Source organism: Micrasema longulum, unplaced genomic scaffold, assembly GCF_059751315.1.
Source record: "Micrasema longulum isolate JH-2025_06_02 unplaced genomic scaffold, ASM5975131v1 h1tg000211l, whole genome shotgun sequence".
In the NCBI taxonomy this organism is placed as follows: Eukaryota; Metazoa; Arthropoda; class Insecta; order Trichoptera; family Brachycentridae; genus Micrasema; species Micrasema longulum.
This window is the reverse complement of record NW_028277416.1, coordinates 556,770-579,584: the sequence shown is the minus strand read 5'-3', so window position 1 is coordinate 579,584 and position 22,815 is coordinate 556,770. Positions and strand designations below refer to the sequence as shown.

General features: G+C 35.4%; 2 protein-coding genes across 2 annotated transcripts; one reads left to right on the top strand and one right to left on the bottom strand.

Annotated features, from left to right (window-relative positions):
- Window positions 1-18,469, bottom strand: LOC148283696 (complex I assembly factor Egm, mitochondrial-like). Its single transcript, XM_088243455.1, has 10 exons — window positions 17,761-18,469; window positions 15,774-16,040; window positions 14,654-14,795; window positions 13,330-13,408; window positions 11,375-11,461; window positions 10,997-11,156; window positions 9,752-9,894; window positions 5,169-5,383; window positions 2,292-2,363; window positions 1-355 (listed from the first exon to the last, which is right to left on the bottom strand). The coding sequence occupies exons 1-10, from the start codon at window positions 18,317-18,319 to the stop codon at window positions 142-144; spliced, it is 1,938 nt and encodes a 645-aa protein (XP_088099581.1). The 5' UTR covers window positions 18,320-18,469; the 3' UTR covers window positions 1-141.
- A 1,395-nt stretch (window positions 18,470-19,864) lies between these two features.
- LOC148283695 (nitric oxide synthase-interacting protein homolog) lies at window positions 19,865-22,434 on the top strand. The gene is made up of 3 exons (XM_088243449.1): window positions 19,865-20,215; window positions 20,911-21,365; window positions 22,094-22,434. The coding sequence occupies exons 1-3, from the start codon at window positions 20,045-20,047 to the stop codon at window positions 22,338-22,340; spliced, it is 873 nt and encodes a 290-aa protein (XP_088099575.1). The 5' UTR covers window positions 19,865-20,044; the 3' UTR covers window positions 22,341-22,434.
- Window positions 22,435-22,815: the final 381 nt, after the last annotated feature.

Sequence of the window (22,815 nt, the reverse complement as noted above, 5' to 3'; positions counted from 1 at the left end):
CATGAAACCGGCCGGTGACCGGTCATGAGTCCTATAAATGCTCTTCCGCGAACATTTAGACAGACTGGAAATATTGACGGTCTTCCGTGGTAATAATGAGGAATCACCGGGTCGAAAAAACTTGCGATCGTTCCATGCTGATTAGAAAAAAACTCTCGTGAGAGAATGCTCCATGGGGATTTTTCCTTCCTTGACGCAGTCCTCGGCCAGATCGTCCGCCAAACGGTCGCCGTTGATGTGGTAGCCGTTATGAACGTCTTTGCACAGTTTGTTGATGGAGTCTGAGCCGATTTGCGTCACCAGCCCCGTTTGGTACAACTCCCGTTCACTGCATCGAACTCCGATACAGTAAGACCTGGAACAAAATATGTACAAATAAAAACGAGAACTTCTCTTTTGTGTATTTTTTTCTTTTTGTAATGAGGAATTCCAGCCCAACCCGGAATTAAATTTTTTAAATGTTTTCGTGTGCGCGTGAATATTTAAAAATTTTGGAGTAGGATGGAGCAGTGCACAACGGAGTTTTAGTCCCAACACTTATGTATGGAAGTGAAACATGGAACTGGCAGAGGAAGGATGAAAGCCGAGTGAACGCGGTTGAAATGCGATCTCTTGGACGAATGTGTGGGAAATCAATGTATGACAGGGTTACGAATGATGAAATCAGGCGGGAGTGTAAATCTGAGACAAGTATAATTGATAAGATTAAGAAAGGGTCTCTGAGATGGTTTGGTCACGTAGAACGAATGGACGACGAGAGAATGGTAAAACAAGTATATATGGCAAAAATGAACGGCAACGTTAGACGAGGACGACCGAGGAAGACGTGGCATGATCAGATAAACCAAAATCTTAAGTCTGATCATGTCAAAAGCAGACAGAACCGAAGGGCATGTATGACAAGATGTATGAATGTGGAAGAGGCTAGGATTGTATGCCAGGATAGACGTGTGTGGCGGTCCATTCTCTCTGCCTACCCCTACGGCGAAATGGCGTGATGGTAGTAGTAGTAGTAGTAGGATGAAATATCTCAAAAAGGCACGCAAAAATAAATAAAAAATATTAAAAATAGTATTCATTTTAAAATCGTAAATAATGACGCCACTTCTTATATCTACGTGTAGTATTTCCGGTTCCCGCTTTAAAGCCCCCGCATCTTGTAAGGAACGTTTTGACCATAGAAAAAAAAAGAGTATAATTTTCATTATACTCTTTTTTTGCAACCAGAGATTATGTCAACTTTCTAGGTTTTTCTAAATCGAAACGTTCGTGAAAACAACCATAACATAGAAATTAGCAAATTACGATCAACTAAATGAAGTAATCAAAGCAATATTCCATAGATTCTTGTCAGTTTTGTTATTGGCTGGAGAAATACAACTTACCGCGATCAGTGAAAGTAAGAACGCCAACCGTTTCATGACGTCCCTACTGAAAAGTGACACACTGATTACAGTCATTTGGCGCGGTATTTGATAAATGTAACTTTAAAAAATCATATCTTACCGCACAAAAAAATATATATATTTATTTTTGCTTAGTTAAATAGTACGCTAATACAAAAAAAATAAACAGTGGAATTCCTCATTAAAAAAAAATAAAGAAACATTACCGTTTTTATAATTTACCCAAATATTTCAATTTTCGGTGGCCATTTTTAATGAGTTAAATTAAATTATTACGGGATTAAAAGATGATTTCTTAAAGCTTAAAATGGCTGCAAGTGACATGGGTCTTAAAATAAATACAACTAAGATTAAATATATGTTAGCGAGAAAGTCACAGATAAACTATGTGCAACAGGCAATTGGCGTTGGATCACACCACATAGACAATGTCAACTCCTTTAAATAATTAGGTACTGAAATTACTAATGATAACAATTATAGCAATGTAATTGCTCCAAAAATATTAAATGATTTATTGCCAAATATAAAAAACTCAAATTGTAAAACAAATTTAAAAATAAACATAACTGCACATATAAATAGTGTAGCGAGAGATTTTTTTGAAAAATATATGTAGACATACTCTAACATTGTTATTATTTATTTTTGCACCACAACAGGCCAGGAGGCCCAATTACAGTCGTGAATTACATCATAGAACACCCAGGCTTGAGAAAAATTTAATTTTTAATTTTTGTGTTCTCACCGGGAATCGAACCCTGAACCTTTCGTGTGTGAGTCAAGCGTCTTGACCACTACACCACGAAGGCCGCCATGTTGAATAACATTTAGTAAAATAAAATAAAAATATTTTTTTAGTTGAACATAAAGATATGTTTATACCTTGAAGCTCTGGATAAGCAGGCCGTTATTCCATACACTCTCATCACTATTTCTGTAAGTCTTTGTAGATCTCTGTAAATAAATAAAATAACAAATGTTGATACGAGTATTATGCATATTAGCAATATTTCGAGTAATAGTCCTTAAAATTTAGCTCGATTAAAATGACAGCTGTCAAACTAATGTTAATAGTGATGGAAAATTACTGATCACTGATCATGTACCGATCAAATCGATTTTATCAGTTTTTTCATGCAAACATGAAACTCTGTTTCCGAAAATTGATATAAAAACGCACAAGCCTATTATAGTGTGTTTAAGACAATTATTCACCAAAAAATAAGACATTTATACTTTTTTCATGAACAACATCAAATTAATTCTTTTTTTATTCGATCAATTTGTCCATCTCTATTGTTTTTGCAAAATGATGTAACCTTGCAAAAACGTCGTTAAAAATTAGATTTAAGTTTTTTTTTAGTTTTAAAGCTGATTTTATATTTTTATATTGATTTATATGTCAAGCATTGTATTAAAAAAATAAATTAACATGCCAGATATGAATGATTTTTCGTGTGTCAATATAAATCACTCCTTAGATGTTACTACAAAGTTATGTCGTCACTTTTGCTGACAACTGTCATTCTTATCGAGCTATATTTTAAGGACTAGAGATTAATCTCAATTCAGAGTTCAAATATTCAAAGTCGCAGAAGCAATTTGATCATTGAATTTAGAAAAGTTTGAATAAAATGAATATTAATTTCGCTAGACAACCCCCAAGAACATATTGTATAATTAATTTCGAGAGATAAATCAATAATTCGCAAAGTATTAACAGGGACGTAATCCATACTAGTATTATAAATGCGAAAGTGTGTTTGTTTGATTGTATGTGTTTCCTTCACGTCTCAACGGAGCGACCGATCGACCTGATTGTTTGCATAGGGATAGCCGGAGAGGTGAGAAATAAAATAAGCTACTTATTTTTCATCCCGAAAAAAAATTACAGTGGAAAAAATATAGCAACATTACTTGAAAATGTTTTTTTTTGTCTATATGAATTTATTATGTTTTTTATGATTATTTTAGTTTTTATTGCTTATTATGTTTATGCTAATATGTGTTTAATAACTAATTTAAGGCACGTTTTACTTATTATCAAATGTTTCCCTCGGCACGGGACACCCCAGTGAGGGAACATTATTCTGTATAAAAAAAATAATACAAACATTGTAAAAGTATAAATTAAAATACAAAAAAAAGCTTGTATTTCAATATTTATTTTTATTTATTTAACACTTTATATACATATACAATTTATATACATATAAGAGCGGGTATATTGCCTTAAGGCGATTTCTTCCTACCTACCCAAACCGTTCAGTTTGAGGAAATTACAAGTAAATTGACATATTGAATCTTACAATGTTATACAAAAATTAAAAACAAAGATTAACAAAATAAAAACATATAAAAAATTAACACTATACTATGAAGAAGGAGAGGGGATGGGAAGGAAAGAAGAAGGATAAAGGAACAACTGTATATATGACCATTCTATTATTTCCAGCTCTTGATTGGTCAGAATAATAATATAATATTGGGAAATAATGGTAAAATTGACAATCGTTCAATGAAAGCGAGAGATTTGGGTGTACTGATGGATGATAAGCTTTTATTTAGAGATCACATAAATACAATAGTAGATAAGGCGTACAGACCTCTAGGGTTTATCTTACGAATCTCCGAGCCATTCTCATCACCAAATACATTCAAACTTCTTTACCATACTTATGTGCGAAGTCAACTCGAATTCGCTTCATTAGTATGGTCCCCTCAATATAATGTATATATTCATCAAATTAAAATTATTCAAAAGAAATTTATAAGGAGCCCGGAATATCGTTTTGGCAACATTGAAAATGATTACGGCGCATCTTTGATCAATTTTAATATAGAAACACTACAAAAAAGGCCCCTTACATATGATTTAATTTTTCTTATCAAAATTTTCAATAATATAGTTGATTCGCCGTATCTTTTACAAAATATTGGTTTCCGTTGTCCTCTTCGCTATACTAGATTAAATTCCCTTTTTTATGTACCAACTTGTAAAAACAATTATACCTCGGATTCATTCATTAGACGTACCTGTAGAAATTATAACGGACTCAGTATTGATGTAGACATTTCTAACTGCACGTTGCATTTGTACAGAAAATTTCTTCATGGGGTCGATTATTTGGGATAGTTGCTGAATGTGCGTGCATCTTGAGTGGTTTATGCTATGTATATGTGCCGCATGTAATGTATATGTTTGTGTATGTTTTATATGTGCGTTCATGTGTGTGCGTGGATGGCTCGGAGTGTACATTCAGTATTTTTATTTATTTTAATTTATTAAAAAACAAAACAAACAAACAAACCATCACGCCGTTTCCCCGTAAGGGTAGGCAGAGAGGGTAGAACGCCACAACACTCTATCTTTGCATACAGATCTCGCTTCCTCTACATTCATACATCTTCTCATGCACGCGCGCCGATTATTCCGACTTTTGACATGTCCATCTTTAAGTATTTGTTGGATTTGGTCATGCCATGTCTTTCTCGGTCTTCCTCTATTTCTGCATCCATCAAAATTCGCATTGTAAATATTAATTGTAATTTAATTTATTACCTCCGTGGAAAACGCAAATGTCAACAATTATTCTTTTCTCACTTAAAATTCTTATTTATTTTTTATTTTTTTGTCACATTTAATGTTTATATCTTTTTAATTTATGAAAACTTAATTGGTCTTTTTATGTTAAAAAATTGTTGTTTTTAATACTTATTTTGTATGACTGTATGTTTTTTGAATAAAATAATAGATACCTGTGTTCCTCGACTATCTTCTGCCCGTGGTGTCCCAGCGCCCGCTCCGTGACGCCCCGGATGGCCAGCACGGCGTCCTCCAGCTCCGTGCCCTGGCCCATCAGGCTTGGGTGCAGGAAGCGCGGCAGGCCGAGGCTCCGAGCGGGGCGCTTGTTCCTCAACTCCTGGACGATCCTCCGCAGGATGTACATGGAGTGGAACATTGGGTTCCTTAGCTGTGAAAAATTCAGATAAAATCATTTAAAATTAGGGGTCATAATAAGGACACAGCGGCGTGCTTCTTGCTAGCAACAAAGGGCTTCTTGCTAGCAACAAAGGGCTTCTTGATAGCAACAAAGGGCTTCTTGCTAGCAATAAAGGGCTTCTTGCTAGCAACAAAGGGCTTCTTGCTAGCAATAAAGGGCTTCTTGCTAGCAATAAAGGGCTTCTTGCTAGCAACAAAGGGCTTCTTGCTAGCAAGAAAAGGCTTCTTGCTAGCAATAAAGGGCTTCTTGCTAGCAACAAGGGGCTTCTTGCCACGGAAAATTGAGTACAATTTTTTTTCTCTTACAGGCGGTAACAATTAGAGCACTTAATTGTATTACCATATTACAACAGAGGTGAAGAACATTCAAAAGAAGATAATATAGAAGTCTAGGCATCTACAGGGCCAATGACCTGTCATTGGGTGGTTTAAGTGATATATAGCAACTTAGAATATGCATCACAAATATGGAATCCTATGTACAATGTGCAGATATCACGCATTAAAAATATTCAAAAAAAATTCGTAAAGTTCATGTGTTTCCGGTTGAAACTTGAGTTTAAATCTGACCAGTATATTCATATATGTAAAAAACATCACCTACTGCCTCTGCAAAAACGTCGTGAAATAGCGGATATAATTTATTTACTTAAAATTGCCTCTGGTTCAATTGACTGTCCTGAACTACTTTGCAAACTTTCTATCAATGTTCCTTCCAAAGTTTTAAGAAATAACCCTCTTCTTCACATACCTCTTGTTTCATCTAATTATAGGCAAAATTCATATTTATGGCGAACTTTTAATAATTTTAATGTACTAAATAAATCATTTAACATAGATTTATTTGAAAATAATCTTAATAACGTGCGGCGTTTGCTTTCAAAATAACTCGTAGTATTTTTTTTCTTTTCTTTTAAATTTACATTTAATTACTATTCATTTTATGTTCGAGAATCTTTTTTAACTTACTGTGATGCTACTTGTGAAAACCTGTAATTGGCTTATTTGTTATTTGTTTTGTTATATAAATATGATATAATATAGCTGTTGGTTATCCAAATAAATAAAAAAATAAAATAAAAAAAATATAGTGGTGATAATGAAACTCAACTGCAAAACAACATCAATGAGGATCTGAATAAATGTATGTACTGGTTAGATAATAACTCATTAACAATAAATACAAATAAGACTAAATATATGATAATAAAACAAAAAAACAAACGCCCCATAAAACTTAACCTAATAACTAAAGATGAGCAAATTAAACAAACAGAAAATGTAAAGTACTTGGGTTTGAAAGTGGATGAAAAATTAGCGTGGACAAAACATATCAAAGCAGTTATAAATAAACTAGGCCCAATTATTGGAATAATGAGAAGAACAGATGTCTTTGACAAAAGTACAAAATTAATGATATACAATGCTTTTATACTTCCACACTTTGTAAATGGATTAATAATATGGTCGCAATGTAGTTAACAGATGCAAGAATCAATACAAAGCACAATGAACAAAGCACTCAAAGTAATATTTCATTTTAATAAATATACTAGAACCACAGATTTATATAGAATAGCAAAAATGCTCAATCTAGAGGAATTGATCTACACAGAAAAAATAAAAATGATATTTAAGATGAAAAAGAATAAAATAAAGACAAATATTAAATTAAATTTTAACTACAACATACATAAAATAAATACAAGAGCATCAAATAATTGAGCTTGCGCACAATCTAGGACCAACAGAAAAAGAAACAGTTTTTTGTATACGGCAATCAATTTTTACAATTTACTTTCTAATGATCTAAAAAATATACACAACATGTACGTACTTAAAAACACCTAAATAAAACAGCTCTTACAGCCCGTGTGACGAGTGATATGTGATGTTATTTTATCGAATTTTTATTGAAACTATTGTGTTATTGTATATAATATCCCCTCATACCAGCACTTTCGAATATTTCGTACAAATAAAATATGTAACATACCGTAAAACGGGGTTAAATTGCATCACTTTTTAATAACTTTTCAGCTATAATGATTTTTTTCATCGAGGAGATGAGTAGTGTTTTTGACAATAAATGTCATGGTTATATAATATATTTCCTTTACTTTTTTGTGGTTATAAGTATATTTTGTAGTTTCATATACAAGCTATAATTTTTTGTAAAATGATGCAAAGTAAGCCCTAGGGCGGGGTGACATTGCATCACTTTTTTTTTCCTTCAGTATCTTAATAGATTCCACATGGACATGGAAATATTAATATTAATATTTTTTGGTAAATTTAGTAAGAAATACTGGTATTATCAAATACATGACAAAATTCAAACCACTTTACTCACCTTAGAATGATACACACTGTTGAAGATGTGATAAGAATTACCTATAGAAATTATTCATTAAAACTGCACAACCAACCCAAACCGCTAATCGCTCAGTACTAAAGTACCATATTGAATGGAAAATAACCTTAGGTAAGAGTGAAAAGTGACATCCATTGAATATTTGGAGAAACAATGAGTTATTGTTAGTAGCAATGACAACAGGTGTCTCTAAAAACTTTTTTTTTTTGATGCAATGTTACCCTTGATGGTGCAATTTAACCCTGTTTTACGGTAATGTAATATGTAAAGTTTAAGAACCTTAAATAAAATAAAAAAGTGGCCACTTTATACTGTTAAGTGCTAACCTTTTGCCTTTTGTTATATTCACAACTAGCTCAAACCCTTGTTAGATAATTGCCATTTCTCACACCTTAATAACTTATATGGTATCGTAACTATTTTATTTTTGATCTTTGGCTTGACATTTTATTTTAGCCAAGGGTTATTTATTAGTCGTAGTCTCTGCTCATTTGACGATTTATATCTAGAGTCTATACGCATCTAATGATTTACCTATCTTAATGCTCTCACCTGCAAGGGGCGGATGTCCCAAGGGACAATATTGTCTTTTTAAGGATTGACTATTTAGATGCACCTTGCGATGCTCCAAACTGAACCTTTCATAAATTAACCTATTATAATCCCCTCCATTTACTGAAAATGTACACTTTATAACCCAATACATTGGTTCCAGGAGGACACATTGAAATTAGATTCCTTACTTAGTACGTCGTGACTACGACAATTTATTATTAAATGTAAACTTGAATATTATTAAATTATAAGTACAGTAAACCCAACGACTGTAGTTGGACACATCTTGTTATCTTCAAAAGTGAACCAAATAAAACAATACCATCTTCGAAGCTGCCTTTTATTGACTACTGGAGGGCGATTCAATTACTCATTACAAAGTGCCCCTCAACACCTTACACGGCACATAACAATACACTGTGTAACATTCACCATTATGCCCGTATTTGAACATCTATATATATACAGTAAAACCTCGTTTTTACGCGAAATATTTAGGTCCCATTTTTTCCATACATTCTCATTCAATATTCCCCCAATTAATGTTTTTTACGTTTTCCATAACCCCGGTTTTACGTGGAAATTTTCCCATAACTCATTAGATCTGTCAAAAGGCGAGCAGCGCGCCGCCGCGTGAATGGAAAATAAAATCGAGGTAAATAAAAAAATGTGTAAATTAATGTCTCAAACCAAATTCAAAGCAGGTGCAGTGTAGTTGACCATTTTGTTCAAGTGTCTAATTTTGACATTTTACTAAATAGTGACATGCGGTCGACGCATGTTTAGGAAGATTAGTCTTAACATCAATAAATTACGATGCAGAATGTTTAAAAAATTGGCAATAGAGATATCATTTGATGTTATACACACATAATGTGAAAAGGAGATAGTTTAAACAGTTATCATAAAAGTGTGAAATTGCCGCGATGTAAATGACAGTTGCAATTTTGTGGTGCCATACTAAAAAAAGTGATACCATATAAATAAAATTTCCCAATATTTAGGGAAAAAATCGTTGTATGCATTTTATGCAAATTCAAATCTTTATTTTCGTGTTTTTAAGGTTAAGTACCTAGATAAAATTATTAATGCATGTATTTTTTTTAATTCGATAAAAAATAACACATTGCAGTATTGTTTGAAAAAATACAAAATATTTTTAATTATATCATTGGTTAATATGAATAATCCCCAATCATGACAGTTCTTACATTTTTCTGCAGTATATTTAGTACAGTCTTGTACAATAATGATATTTCAATGAAATTAAATTTTTCATACAGTTTTCATTTCCTCAGTTTTACACTTTTTTTGTTGCTACCTTGAAAAACGTTAAACAGGGGTTTTACTGTACATGCAAAGACAGACTAAAGTGGCTTTTTCTGATAAAATTGTCTACAAGCCCCGTACTTTTGTGATGGTCTTTTGCATTGTGATCCCGGAGTACTGGATCCCGAGGAGTGCCCCGTACACCGTGATGGAGTCGTTCTGGCCCTCGTAGGTCAGCAGCTGTCGGGCCTCCGCCGCGTACCGCTCGAGCTTCCCGTCCAAGCCTGCGGAGAAATTTTATTCGATGAGATCATGATTCAATCTTATGAAATTTTTTGCAACAGAGACGAACAAGTTTCATACTTCCTCTTGGACCCGTTGATTTAACCAACAATATTTTGAGCTTGTCAAAATGTTTGTAAACAATTAAAAGGAAAATCATTTGTGTAGCTGAAAAACTGGTAGTCCAGTGATCGAAGATAACCCGAGCGGATTTCAAGTGCTGACAGATTGAGGGGATAAAAATAAAGGTTACCGTCTTCCTGAAGGGGAAGATTTCTTCAATCCCAAGCATCAAGAAGAGCATTTAAAGGCAATTTTGCACCAAGATCAAAAAACACAAGAGTTGAAGAAATATGCCAGCAATGTCTAAATATGTTTTTATGCGCCAACATCTCTTCAACGATTGAATAGTTTACTTGAAATCCCTTAATATAAACCCAGATTCGGGCAGACACTCATTTTTCACAGCTCCAAAACTTGCTCGACTCCAAAACTGTTCAATGCACTTTATAAGAACAATATCTATATATTATTACTCTAGAAATTATTGATTTTTGTCTGTCCCTGTACGTGCCCATTCTGCCCGCAAAACTCATCCACCTCACCTGACCACCGAGTAGATGGATTACAGAAGACGCCGCGCTTCCCGTTGACGAGATCGCCAAAAACTTTGTATATATGAAAAGCCTAGCGATCGGATCCCACACACGTGTATTTTTTTAATGTTTCAAATGGCAGATAAAATATTTGAATAAATTCCGGAAAATGTAATTAATTTTCATAAATCCATTTCACATATTTTTATCGGTATTCGTAGAATGTGTTATTTCCCTATTTCCTTCTATTACCACAATCGCACGCCCCTTAGTTCTGCCGAAAGATCGTCATCGACGGCCTTCCAGGACACCGCGGGTGTGAAGAGGCAACTTGGGTTCGGGCTCTCCCGAGGCGTCCGCAGCATGTGTCCAAGCCACACACTCACAGCGCTTATAGGCAGCTGCTGCGTCCGTTCTCAGACTTCAATGTACAAATTTAACTCAATATCTCTCTTTAGTGTGAAATCCAATATTATCCTACAAAAAATATCTTTAAATTTTTGCTTACCAATCGGTTTGAGTGTCTCCATCAGACTGTGTATGACTCGCGCTGTTTCTCTCGTGGCGAAAATGCGACACAAAATGGCCTCCAGCTCAATGTCCGGATCCTCGTAGCCGTCCTGCAGGCCAGCGGTCAAGTAGATCATGCTCTCCGCAGTGTACAAAACCTAGAGCAATAACAAAAAAATCAATTTTATAATTTTTTGTACCTGGACGCGTGGTATACGACTTGTTGCGTTCGGGCGATAATATTGCGGACGTATGTTCGTACGGGTAGGGCGGTTAGTGATCATTTTTGCAGATTACCTATAAAAAAATCACTGCTCGCCTCTGGTATCCGGTACGAGTATCTAGAAGAACGAATCATAATAATAGATCAACTTACGGTCACAGCGTCCGTGATGCGATTTCTTAGCAGGGGAATTTCAGAAAATGGCTTCCCTGTCAAAAACTTTCCTTTTATATTCTTAACCTGCAAAAAAATGAAGAAAAACATCTGTCAAAAATATGCAAACTATGATGGCCGAAGCGAACATTGAAAAATGTTGAGTTTGTTCAAATTTTTGTAGACAAGGACGAGATTAGACTCCCTAGGGAGATATTATTTATTTATTTATATACGGCATTTCTGCCATTTACATATATGTGGTATAAAGAGTGCTTAGAAATAAACATATTAAAAAAAAAAAAAAAATCGAGTATGAAATATTAATATACTCGTACTGTACACATTATTAATTACTTGAAATACATACATATTTTAAAGAAATTGTACAATAACAAAATACATTAATCAATCAAATTATGACTATTCCAACCCAATCTTCTGAAGATGATTTGCTCTTTTTGATAAAAATATGTTGGTCACTTTATTTTTTAAGTTAGGCAGAGATAAACTAAATATATCAAAATGTGATGCATATTCATTCCCAGTATTCTGTAATCTAACAATAGGTGAGTTATATTGAGCTACCGTTCGACAATTTTGACAATAAAATATTGTAGATGTTCTGCTTAATCTAGGTGGTACATAGAATGAAATCAATTTCAGTAGATCAGGGGGAAACAAACAAACATTGGTTTTATTATTTTATATAAAGTCATAAGATCGGTCGATGTTCTTCGTTCTTGCAATTTAGTTAATTTAAGAGAGTCTAAAATTTTGTTATAATTTAATTGATTAGTAGAAAAACCCATCTTAAAATGAATATATCTAAGAAATTTATTCTGAATTCTCTCAATAGAATCTGAGAAAGTGATTTGATAAGGTGACCATATTGGAGAATTATAATCTAGTTGGCTTCTAACTAGAGATGTGTAAAGATATTTTAATGTGTTTATAATATTAAAATCTTTTCCGGTTCTAAGTACAAATCCTAATAATTTTACAGCTTTGTTAGATATTTTAATAATGTGCTCTTTATTATGATCAACATGCGAGGGGGGACCGAAAAAAACAGGAATTTCGTCATAATCGGTCCATCATCGACCAATTACAGCGCGAATTCACCAGTAATGCGGATGCATGTATTCGCGAACCAATATGCTAACAACATCGATGTCTTTAACGTGAGTCTTGTAAATTTTAAATACCAATGTATATGTTCCATATCAAATAGAACTTAATATTCTGTTCATATTGTATTTTATAGCATTAGCTGCTTTAAACTTTTAATTGCATTTCTTTAGCTTTTTTTTTAAAACCAACTTAACTTCTTAACACAGTTCTATATTTTATCACTTTATATTGTAGTTTTTAAAATTTATGTTGTTTTTATACTCATCTTATTTTTTTTTATACCAACTTTACTTCTAAACACTGTTCTATCTTTTGTTGCTTTAAATTGTATTTTTAAAATTTAATGTTGTTTATATACTCATTTTACATTTTTTTTGTTATATAGGAGGAATTATACAATGTCCCCATAACCCGAGTGTTAGAAAAGATCTTAGTATTTCTAAGAACAAAACCGAGCATTTTAAGGGAGTCATTACATAGATTAACTATTTACATTTTACATTTTTTTTGCACCACAACAGGCCAGGAGGCCTAATTACAGTGGTGAATTACATCACAGAGCACCCAGGCTTGAGAAAAATCACATTTTTAATTTTTGTGTTCTCACCGGGAATCGAACCCGGAACCTTCCGTGCATGAGTCAAGCGTCTTGACCACTACACCACGGAGGCCGCCATATTTTATAGAACTTTCATGTAAGTAAAAGCCTTATGAGCGTGAAAAATTAGTAAAATATATAAATAAATAACTTCTTTATTTTTTAATATATTTACACCAAATTTTGAGCACCTTCAAGGTATTCTCCCTTGACCACAACGCACCTCTGCAAACGATCTTTGGCGCACGAGCGACTGGTTCTTCCATGACAACGCGCCGGCCCACACCGCTCTCTCTGTAAAGCTGTTTTTGACCAAAAACAGCATGACATTAATTGTTCGCCCCCCTACTCACCGGATCTAGCCCCCTGTGATTTCTCTTTGTTCCCAGACTCGACTCAAAAAGGACACGAGAGGAAAAAGTTTTGCCACTGTGGAGGAGGTAAAACAAAAATCGCTGGAAGGCTCAAAGAATCAATTTACTTTGCATTCGCCCAATCAATATTACAGTACGGAATAATCGGATGGGGTGGTGCTTTTAAAACCAATATTTTACCAGTTGAAAAAATACAAAAATTAATTATAAAAGTTATTTTGAAAAAACCGTCTACTTTTCCCGCTGTTCAATTAATTAAAAAAATTAAGGTTTAAGATATAAAATTGCTATATAAAAAGAATTGTTTGCTTCAAAGACATAAAGATAAAATAAATAGTAGTATTTCTAGGTCTCAAAACGTAAGTACGCGACCTAGAACAGGTGGTAATATCTTCATTCCTAAATTAAAAACAACTACTGCACAACATCATTATGCTTACAGAGGAATATTTTTCTTTAATGAAATGAACAAAGATAATGAAAAGTACAGTCAGGAATACAATATATTTAAGAAAGAAGTAAAAAACTACATCTATAATTCTTCTTTATGTAACACTGATTGAAAACATCGTTAATATCATTTTTGTAATTTATATATGTTATTTTAAAAATATTATTGATTAAAATAAAATAATCTATTGTAAGACGTCACTCCCCATTATGTACACAAGAACTGTTTATTTCTTTTACGCAATGGGAAACGTTAATGTAAATATATGTATTTGATTATTGTAAAAAATTGTATTTAGTTGTAATATTGTATTTTAATTTGTTTATTACTAAATAAGAAATTTAAAAAAATAAAAAACGTCCCGATAAGTGAATTTTAAAAATGTTTTGAACAATGAAAGAATCGTTGTGGTCAAGAGAGAATACTTTGAAGGTGATCAAAATATTAAAAAATAAAGAAATTATGACGAATTTCCTGTTTTTTTTGGGTCCCCCTCGTACTACGACAGAGAAGAACATTCAATCCCATCAACCACCCACGCCACCAACGAGGTTGACGTTTCTCCACTAAATTTCCTTATTCAGTAACACTTGTCCGGGGCTCTGGTTCCATTTCACCCGCAGAACTGTATTCCTCATTCGCCTGGACGCAGACATTTCGAGTTTGTCCAAATTCACGTAAAGAGCAATACTCGTACTCACGGTTTCAACGATGGCCTGGTTCAGCAGCCCGACGCACGTGGCCGCTGTTTGGAGGCGTTCGTAGGACAGGGCGATCTGCATCGGCGATACGGGGGCTTCTGGTCGGTGCGATCCGGACCCATGTCTATGAGAGTCTTCAGCATGTCGATGCCGAGAATCGTAGCTAAAGTCAAATATAAAATTTATTGAAATAAAATAACTTTAACAATGTTTTAACGAGGACTGGATTCAACTCCCTAGGGAGCTGTTAATATTAACATATTACAACAGACATGAAGAACATTTTACAGAAGTCTAGGCATCTTATGACCTGTCATTGGTCTAGAAGAAGTATGTAGTTGTAACGTCAAAGCTGTTAAAGTAGTCAGTTTTCACAGGTAATTGATTCCGAATATTTCCCCATGATTTACATTGATTTTTGGCATTTATTGTCCCGACACGTGTATTATGTTGCTTAAAAACGTTTCTTTTAACAGAATATTTACTTCAGATACTATTTTTTCTCAATTTAGGAGATAAATTTGTGAATTAAAGTATGTTTACTGTTGATAATGACAGTTGATTACGAGCAATATGTTGGGGCCGCACTAGGCATCCATATAAAGTTTGAGTTTTTATCGAGTAGAGGTCCATTAAAATTTTACTCGAAAATAGCGACGTTAACCTTGAAATCGCATCTAAAATGACGTGTCCAAATTTCAGGCCGCTACGACTAGCCGTTTTGGAGATGTGACGGACAAACAAATAAATTCAACACAGGACTTTGGTTCCGTGGAGGTGGGATTTATGTCTTAATAAATGTAAATGAGTATATTGTGAATAAAATGAATAAATAAATAAAAAAATAAACACACACATGTATTTTCAGTTTTATAAAATAAATATAGGCGAATTATAGAAAATTAAATTGGAATAACCCTGCAATAATAAATACACAGTACATATTTAAAAGTATTTACAATGCAAATTAATATCCATTTGGCAATTCTCGACCGGAGTACGGTGCATTGTTTTGCTGCGAACTGTCGCTAACTTAATACCCAATAGTCATAGAGTGGTTTTCCTACGTTTGGGCTCCTCTCTAGGTTACGCATTATTACTCTGAGGTTAAATTCGACATTCATAATCTGAGTGAAAATACCCGGGGTGTCGGAGAACGTGACCGTCGACTCTCTGAAGCTGACTCCGGGGGCGTTGGGCTCCACGAGGAAGGTCTGCATTATCCGGTGCTGCACGCCGCAGACCAGCACCATGTAGCCGTGGCCGCCGACCGCGTCCAGCCCCACCGAGTGGAGCAGCTTCTCCCCGCAGATCTTCCAGTCGGGGCCGCCGGCGGGCGTAGCGGTCGCGCGGACGTCCGTCACGTCCACCGTCTCGGCCAGGCGTTCCCTGATGTAGCTGCGAATACCTGCCAAGAATAGTAATCGCACCAATGTTGCGTGTTGATAAAACAAATATTCTCGGCTGCATTGATTGCTACCTCCGCCCTAACCAATATTTAGTATTCGATATTGTGATTTCTTTCAAAAACCATCACATTCGATTGTTCAGCACAATGAGGAACTTCAGCCCTACGGGAAATTGGATACAAAACATGTTTTCTTGCGCGCAGAAAAATTAGAGCATTCAATTGTACGGCCAAGTTTCTCCAAAATGTACAAAAAAAAAAATATTTTTAATAAAAACGCACTTCTTTGAACGACGTCACTGGTTCGTGTGAGCTGAAGTACTCTCTTATGGTGGAGAGGGTTCAGAAGAAATTTCTTCGGTTTCTCTACACGAGGGAGTGCGGATATTATCCACGGCTTTATTCCACTGAGTTCCTCCAGGGTATGCTCGGTTACAGCAGTTTGAAGACTAGAAGGAATGTGTATTTAACAACGCACTTCTTTCGATTGTTGCTCGGTATTATTGACAACCCTGAAATTATACACTAGCTTTTATGTTCCTGATAATTACCTTAGACAGCGTCAACATAGACTGTTTCACATTCCAATATACAGGACAAACCTGCCTGTTATGCCTGTTGGAAGGACTATCTCTATGTTGAACAATATCACTTTGGACATTGACATTTTTCACGTCTCTGAGGGAGTTTTTCGTTACAAGATTCTCTTATTTTTTTAACATATTATTCTTTTGATATTATGTATACTAATGTGTTTTTTTTTTATATACACCTAATTATTTTAATTATTTCTATATGTATGAATTAAGATATTCCATTTTATTCCATCCAAGATATTCCATTTTATTCCATCCAAGATATTCCATACATATATATGAATAAATAAATAAATTGAAAAAAAAAAAAAAAGAATCATCATTGATATGAGAGCTGTGAAGGATATTTATTTTTTTATTTTTTATTTATTTAATTTTACAATACGCCCAAGGGGCATTTACAAAAAATATACAGTTAAGTACAAACATAGTGCGTAAAAATTTAAAAGATTAACAATGCTTTTTTGTATACATTTAGAAACAATAAGAAGCATACTGCCATGCAAAATAAAAAGTGAAACTTTACATAGTAAAAAAGAAAAAAATAATTTTATATGGATATAATAAAAGTAATATAATAAAAGTAAAAATAAAGTAAAAACAAGATATCCAGTTTGCTTAGCTTAAACGAACCCCTGACGTCACACGCGGAGTTATTTCAGAAATACAAAACTTTAAAAAATCATAGCGCTGATGACAAAAAAAATATTCTTTTTTTTATATCATATTTAAACTTATTGCAACAGAGAGGGAAAACATTACTGAGAAGGAATATGGAAGTCTAGGCATTTACAAGGCTTTTGACCTGTCATTGGCTGGTTTAAGTGCACACTGTCTAACATTCACCATTCTGCCCATGTTAAACATCCACATTTTCTCAACTGTTCCATCTGTTGACTTTTGTGAAGTTAAGGAGCTGAAACCATTATTAGGCACCAGCCAAAGACAGGTCAAAAGCCCTGTGAATGCCTAGACTTCGATATTCCCTTCTCAATAATGTTTTTCCTCTTTGTTGCAATAAATATAAGTATGAATAACTCCCTAGGAAGGAAATCCAGCCAGTCTGCAAGCATTTGGACATACTCAAACATTGTTTTTTAGCTGAGTTTAATAGTCTCACTTACCCGAATTTCCATTGGCTATCTCGGGGATTATGTGATCGAAGTCGCTGTCCGCTCCTGAAGCCCTCAGACAAGAGATTCCGGACCACTGAGCGCTTATCTCGTTGGCGATCGAGACTCTGTACTTCGCGATTTCTTCCATGATCCTCAGCCTCTCGGTGCAGTTCGCCTCCAGCCCGCCCTGAAACACGGTGGCCGGAGCGCCGTATATTCTATTGTCCTTCAAAACTCTCCTCACATCGTCGTCCGTCTGATTTTCGTCGGAAATGAGGTCTTTAATGCTGTCGATCCTGCTGTGCAGGTTCTCGAAGTCTTCCCGCTCTAGTATTTCGGGAAAGGCGAGCATGTCCGTGTTGAACATGGACACGAAAAGACCTTTGGCAAACGGCTCAATGGCGGGTTTCCGCTTCTGCACTCTCGGGCGAAAACTCAAGATTTCCTCGAATTTTCGCTCCGCTGACATTTCAGAGGGTTCGGCTTGGGCCGTGGAATATCTGGCGCTGTAGAGCGGCTTTAATAGCCTCGGCTTCAAGCCGGAACAAACACATCGCGAAAGGTTCATTGTGCAATATATTTTTACACTTTTTTGAGGTTATTTTTAACCGCCGACTGCGAATTACGATTGCCAGAATTTGTATACACGATTATCTCAAACAGTAATATGTTACAGAAGTATTATAACACGTGAATGTTTAGTTAACGCTAAGTTTATTACGATAATATTAAATCAAGTGATCAAACGTCAAAAACCTCAATTGCATAACCTCAAATAGAATTAAAAAAACAAAGATAAAAAAACAATCTTACTTCATTCACGTAGTTGTTATCTGTGGGACATTTTTTTTATATGGTAAGAGGGAAATATCCATATACATATCTAAGGAAATATCACATACTGTGAATACCGATAAAAATTATCACGGTGGGAATACATGGAAAATCGAAAAGACGCAAGTTTATGGGGTAGTTTGGTTGTTTGAGAGTACTAATTAAAAATAAACATTCGGTAAACTTAGAAAACTAAAACATGAAACTAATCTAAACCTATGGAAATTAGAAAAGGAATCATTAATGAATAATTTGGAAATGATACGCCTCCTAGTGTAGTGGTTGGCGCGTTCGACTACCATACTTGAGGTCCTGGGTTCAATTCCTGGCAAGGTGGATGTAAAATATTGATTTTAAATGAGATTCTACGCTGTTATGTTTTATAGTTCCTGGACTGGAACCTGAAGCGTAAAAATTGCCCATCTTGCCTTCATATGTATTATAATTAATCGCTGGTACGTTGTGATTGGAGCACTGATGCAGCGCCTTATGTACTACGCCTTGTTGAGAAATCCTAGAATGTGCTGGAATGTAATATTTATTTGTATAAAAATATTTTTTAATATCACGGTGTTTTTTTTTCAAATACATATAAAAATTGATTTTATGGAGAATAATAAAAATACCTGCTTATTTAATGGGGAAAAAAGGTTTAAATGCATTAATATTTTAGACACGTATGTATAGCTTGTATCAAACTCACTAACTTGTATAAATTACTAACACATAATATCTGTAAATATTATAAATATGAAAAACTAGGATGAAAGTAGGTTGAATATTGTTGAAATGCGATCCCTCAGGCGAATGTGTGGTAAAACTATATTCTGATAGGTGTTCACATGTCGAGATCCGTGAAATGTGTAAGGCTGAGACATGCATTATTGACAAAATCAAGAAAGGGGTGCTGCGTTGGTTTGGACATGTGGAGCGAATGGACAGTGAAAGAACGGCTAAAAGGATCTACAATGTGAATGCTGATGGAGGCAGAAAACGAGGAAGACCGAGAAAGACATGACACAATCAAGACCATCAAATACTTGAAGATGGACATGTCAAAAGATGGAATAATTGGCGTGCGTGCATGAGAGGATGCATGAATGTAGAGGAAGCGAGGTCTGTACACCAATAAAGAGTGATACGTTGTTCTATCATCTCTGTCTACCCCTACGGGGAAACAGCGTGATGGTTTGTTTGTTTGTAAATATTAGATAAAACGAAAACTCGACACTGGCTAGAACACCCGAGTTGGGAGGTGAAAATGCCATAATAAAACGAAGAAGAAGAAGAAGAATGAAATGTCAAAACTAATTGGTTTTTGTTTATTGTCTACTTCATTTCGACAGATGGCGGATTGGGAACTGTCAAATTTACCGTAAATTTTAAATAAGATTTGTCGTCTCTCGGCTAATATTCGACCGCAGTTTAGATTCGTGTTTCGCTTTTCTCAGTCGGCAAAATGACGCGGCACGCCCGCAACTGCACGGCCGGAGCCGTCTACACTTATCACGAGAAAAAGAAGGACGGAGCGGCCTCGGGCTACGGCTCCGTCCATCACCGCCTCGGAAAGGATTCTGTCAGAGGATTCGACTGCTGTAACTTGACGCTGCAGCCGTGCCGAGACCCTGTGGTATGCGTCTCCTCCATTCTGTATTGAACCGGCCATGCCGTCGCCGTTCAGGGAAAAGGCGCCAACCCAAAAAACACAATTTCGAGAGACTGTCGAAATTAATGTCCGCCATACAGCAATACATCTATATAAGTGATGTCTGAATTTCTTTTCATGTTCCCAACCGTGTCACCAGAAGTCAAAATCTGCTATTTATCAAATCTTCTAAGAGCAACTTTTGTTTTACGAATATGCCCAATGTCCAGAATGTGTAGATTAGTCAATTCATCACATGACTTGGGATTCTTTGGGATAGAACTTCCGGCTTTTCGTAGATTTCTTCGCCACTAAAACATTGTGGAATGAAGATGGATAGCATGGTTCAGCTCGAAGTCTTATTTGTCTTTATGAATATATTGTATAGCATTATTTTATTGGCCTTGTTTGTCTTTGCTACATAGTTTTATAATATTTTTGTTCAGTTTCTTGTATATATGTTTCATGTAACTGTTGTTATCGGCTTAGGCCGTATATATAATAAATAAATAAGAGAGAGCACCAAGATAGAGCTCCATAACAAGGAAGAAAGAAACGCTGTTATGTGGCCGGTGTTGTGTGAAACAGATTCGATCGGTTATTGACAGTGATAGGGGGTACACGCGTGTAATATGAGCGGCGTATTTAAAATAACGATTAAATATTTTTTTTCTTTTCAGTTGACAAGAGACGGATATCTGTTCGATAAGGAAGCCATCTTACAGTACATCATTACAAAGAAGAACGAACACAGCCGCAAACTCAAGGAATTCGAGCGCCAGAAGAAAAAAGACGAAGACGAGCTCGCCGAGATCGCCGCCGCCGAGAAGCGATCCAACCTCATCAAGTTCATGGACGGCGAAAAGAACATCGTCAGCGGGTCTTCCAAAACCGTCGCGCCGACCGGATCCGACTCCGTCTCGAACATGGCCAACGGCTTGTCGAAGGACCTGCCCAGCTTCTGGGTGCCGTCGCAGCTGCCCGACGCGAAGAAGACGAGGCTGAAGAAGCCGGAGGGCGGCGTCTTCTGCCCGGTGACCGGGCACCCGCTGAAGATGAAGGATCTGATCGACGTCAAGTGGACGCTCGTCAAGGACCCGGACGACAAGAAATCGCTGATTGCCAAAGAAAACAGGTCAGTCCGATTGATAATTTTGTCACAAACTATTCTCTGTTTAGACAGAATGAAGTGTTGTCTTTGTAATATTTATTTATTAATTTTTCTCACATTATAAACAAAAAAATCACATTATAAATAAAAGTTAAAATAAAATGTCCTCTTAAATGTTAGCTATCTAATTATTTCTATGTGCAACGTATTTATATCTTAATTACTCCCTAGGGAGGAAATTCAGCCCATCTGCAAACATTTAGGCATACTCAAAACATTGTTATTCAGACTAATTGGTGTAGTAGATGAAATTATTCAGCCAAATGAATATTACCCACAGTTATGGAAACGTGGATATTCAAACATAGGCAGAATGGTGAATAGTGTAATGTGGGCCCTTAAACCAGCCCTGGCACAATGGCAGGTCACAAGCCCTGTAAATGCCTGTACTTCCATATTCCTTCTCTTGAATGTTCTTCGTATCATTAAAAAAAAAAGGAAATACCTGCTAAGCTATTCTAGGGGCTGAACGACGTCACCAGTTCTTCTGAATTCATCAATGATAGATTTCCGGTTTACGGGAAGCTAATTCACCAATCAGCAGAACTTATCGAATATACCTTGTGACGTCAAACGCGGTGTAATTTCAAAACTACAAAAATCGCAACTCGATAATACGATACATAAAAATATTTTCTGTTTAACATATAACAAAATATGCTTCCAAATTTATTTGTTATTTATATTTGTAGGTACATGTGTCCCGTGACGCACGACATCCTCAGCAACTCGGTCGCGTGCGTCGTGCTGGCCCCGACCGGCGACGTCGTGACGCAGGAGTGCGTCGACCGCATCATCAGCAAGGACTGGACCCACCCCCTGTCGGGGAAGCCCCTCACCCAGGCCGACCTCATCCGGCTGCAGAGGGGGGGGACGGGCTACAGCGCCACCAACTCCCAGCTGGAGGGCACCGCCACCCGGCCGGCGCTTCAAGCCTGAAGGTCCTCTGGCCGCAGTGGAGACGCCGGAATTTATTTTGTTTAAAGTACACGAGACCCAAATTTATGAAATAAAACTGCTTACTTCAATTCAATATTATTATTTATTTTTCAAATAGTTATTTAATCTTTTTTATTTATTTATTTTATTTTATTAGGGAAATCAACAGTTCTACATACATATTTTTAGTAAACAAACAGATATAGTGTATAAACTCAGAACTAATAACAGATTTCCACATAGTATACAAAGTTAGTAAAGAAAATATATATTACATATCAAATAAATACATACATTTTATACATATAAAAAATATCTTTAACATATTTTATTTAATTAACACTTTATATACATATACAATATATATACATATACAATATATATACATATACAATATATATACATATACAATATATATACATATAAGGGCGGGCATATTGCATTAAGACAATTTCTTCCTAACTACCCAAACCGT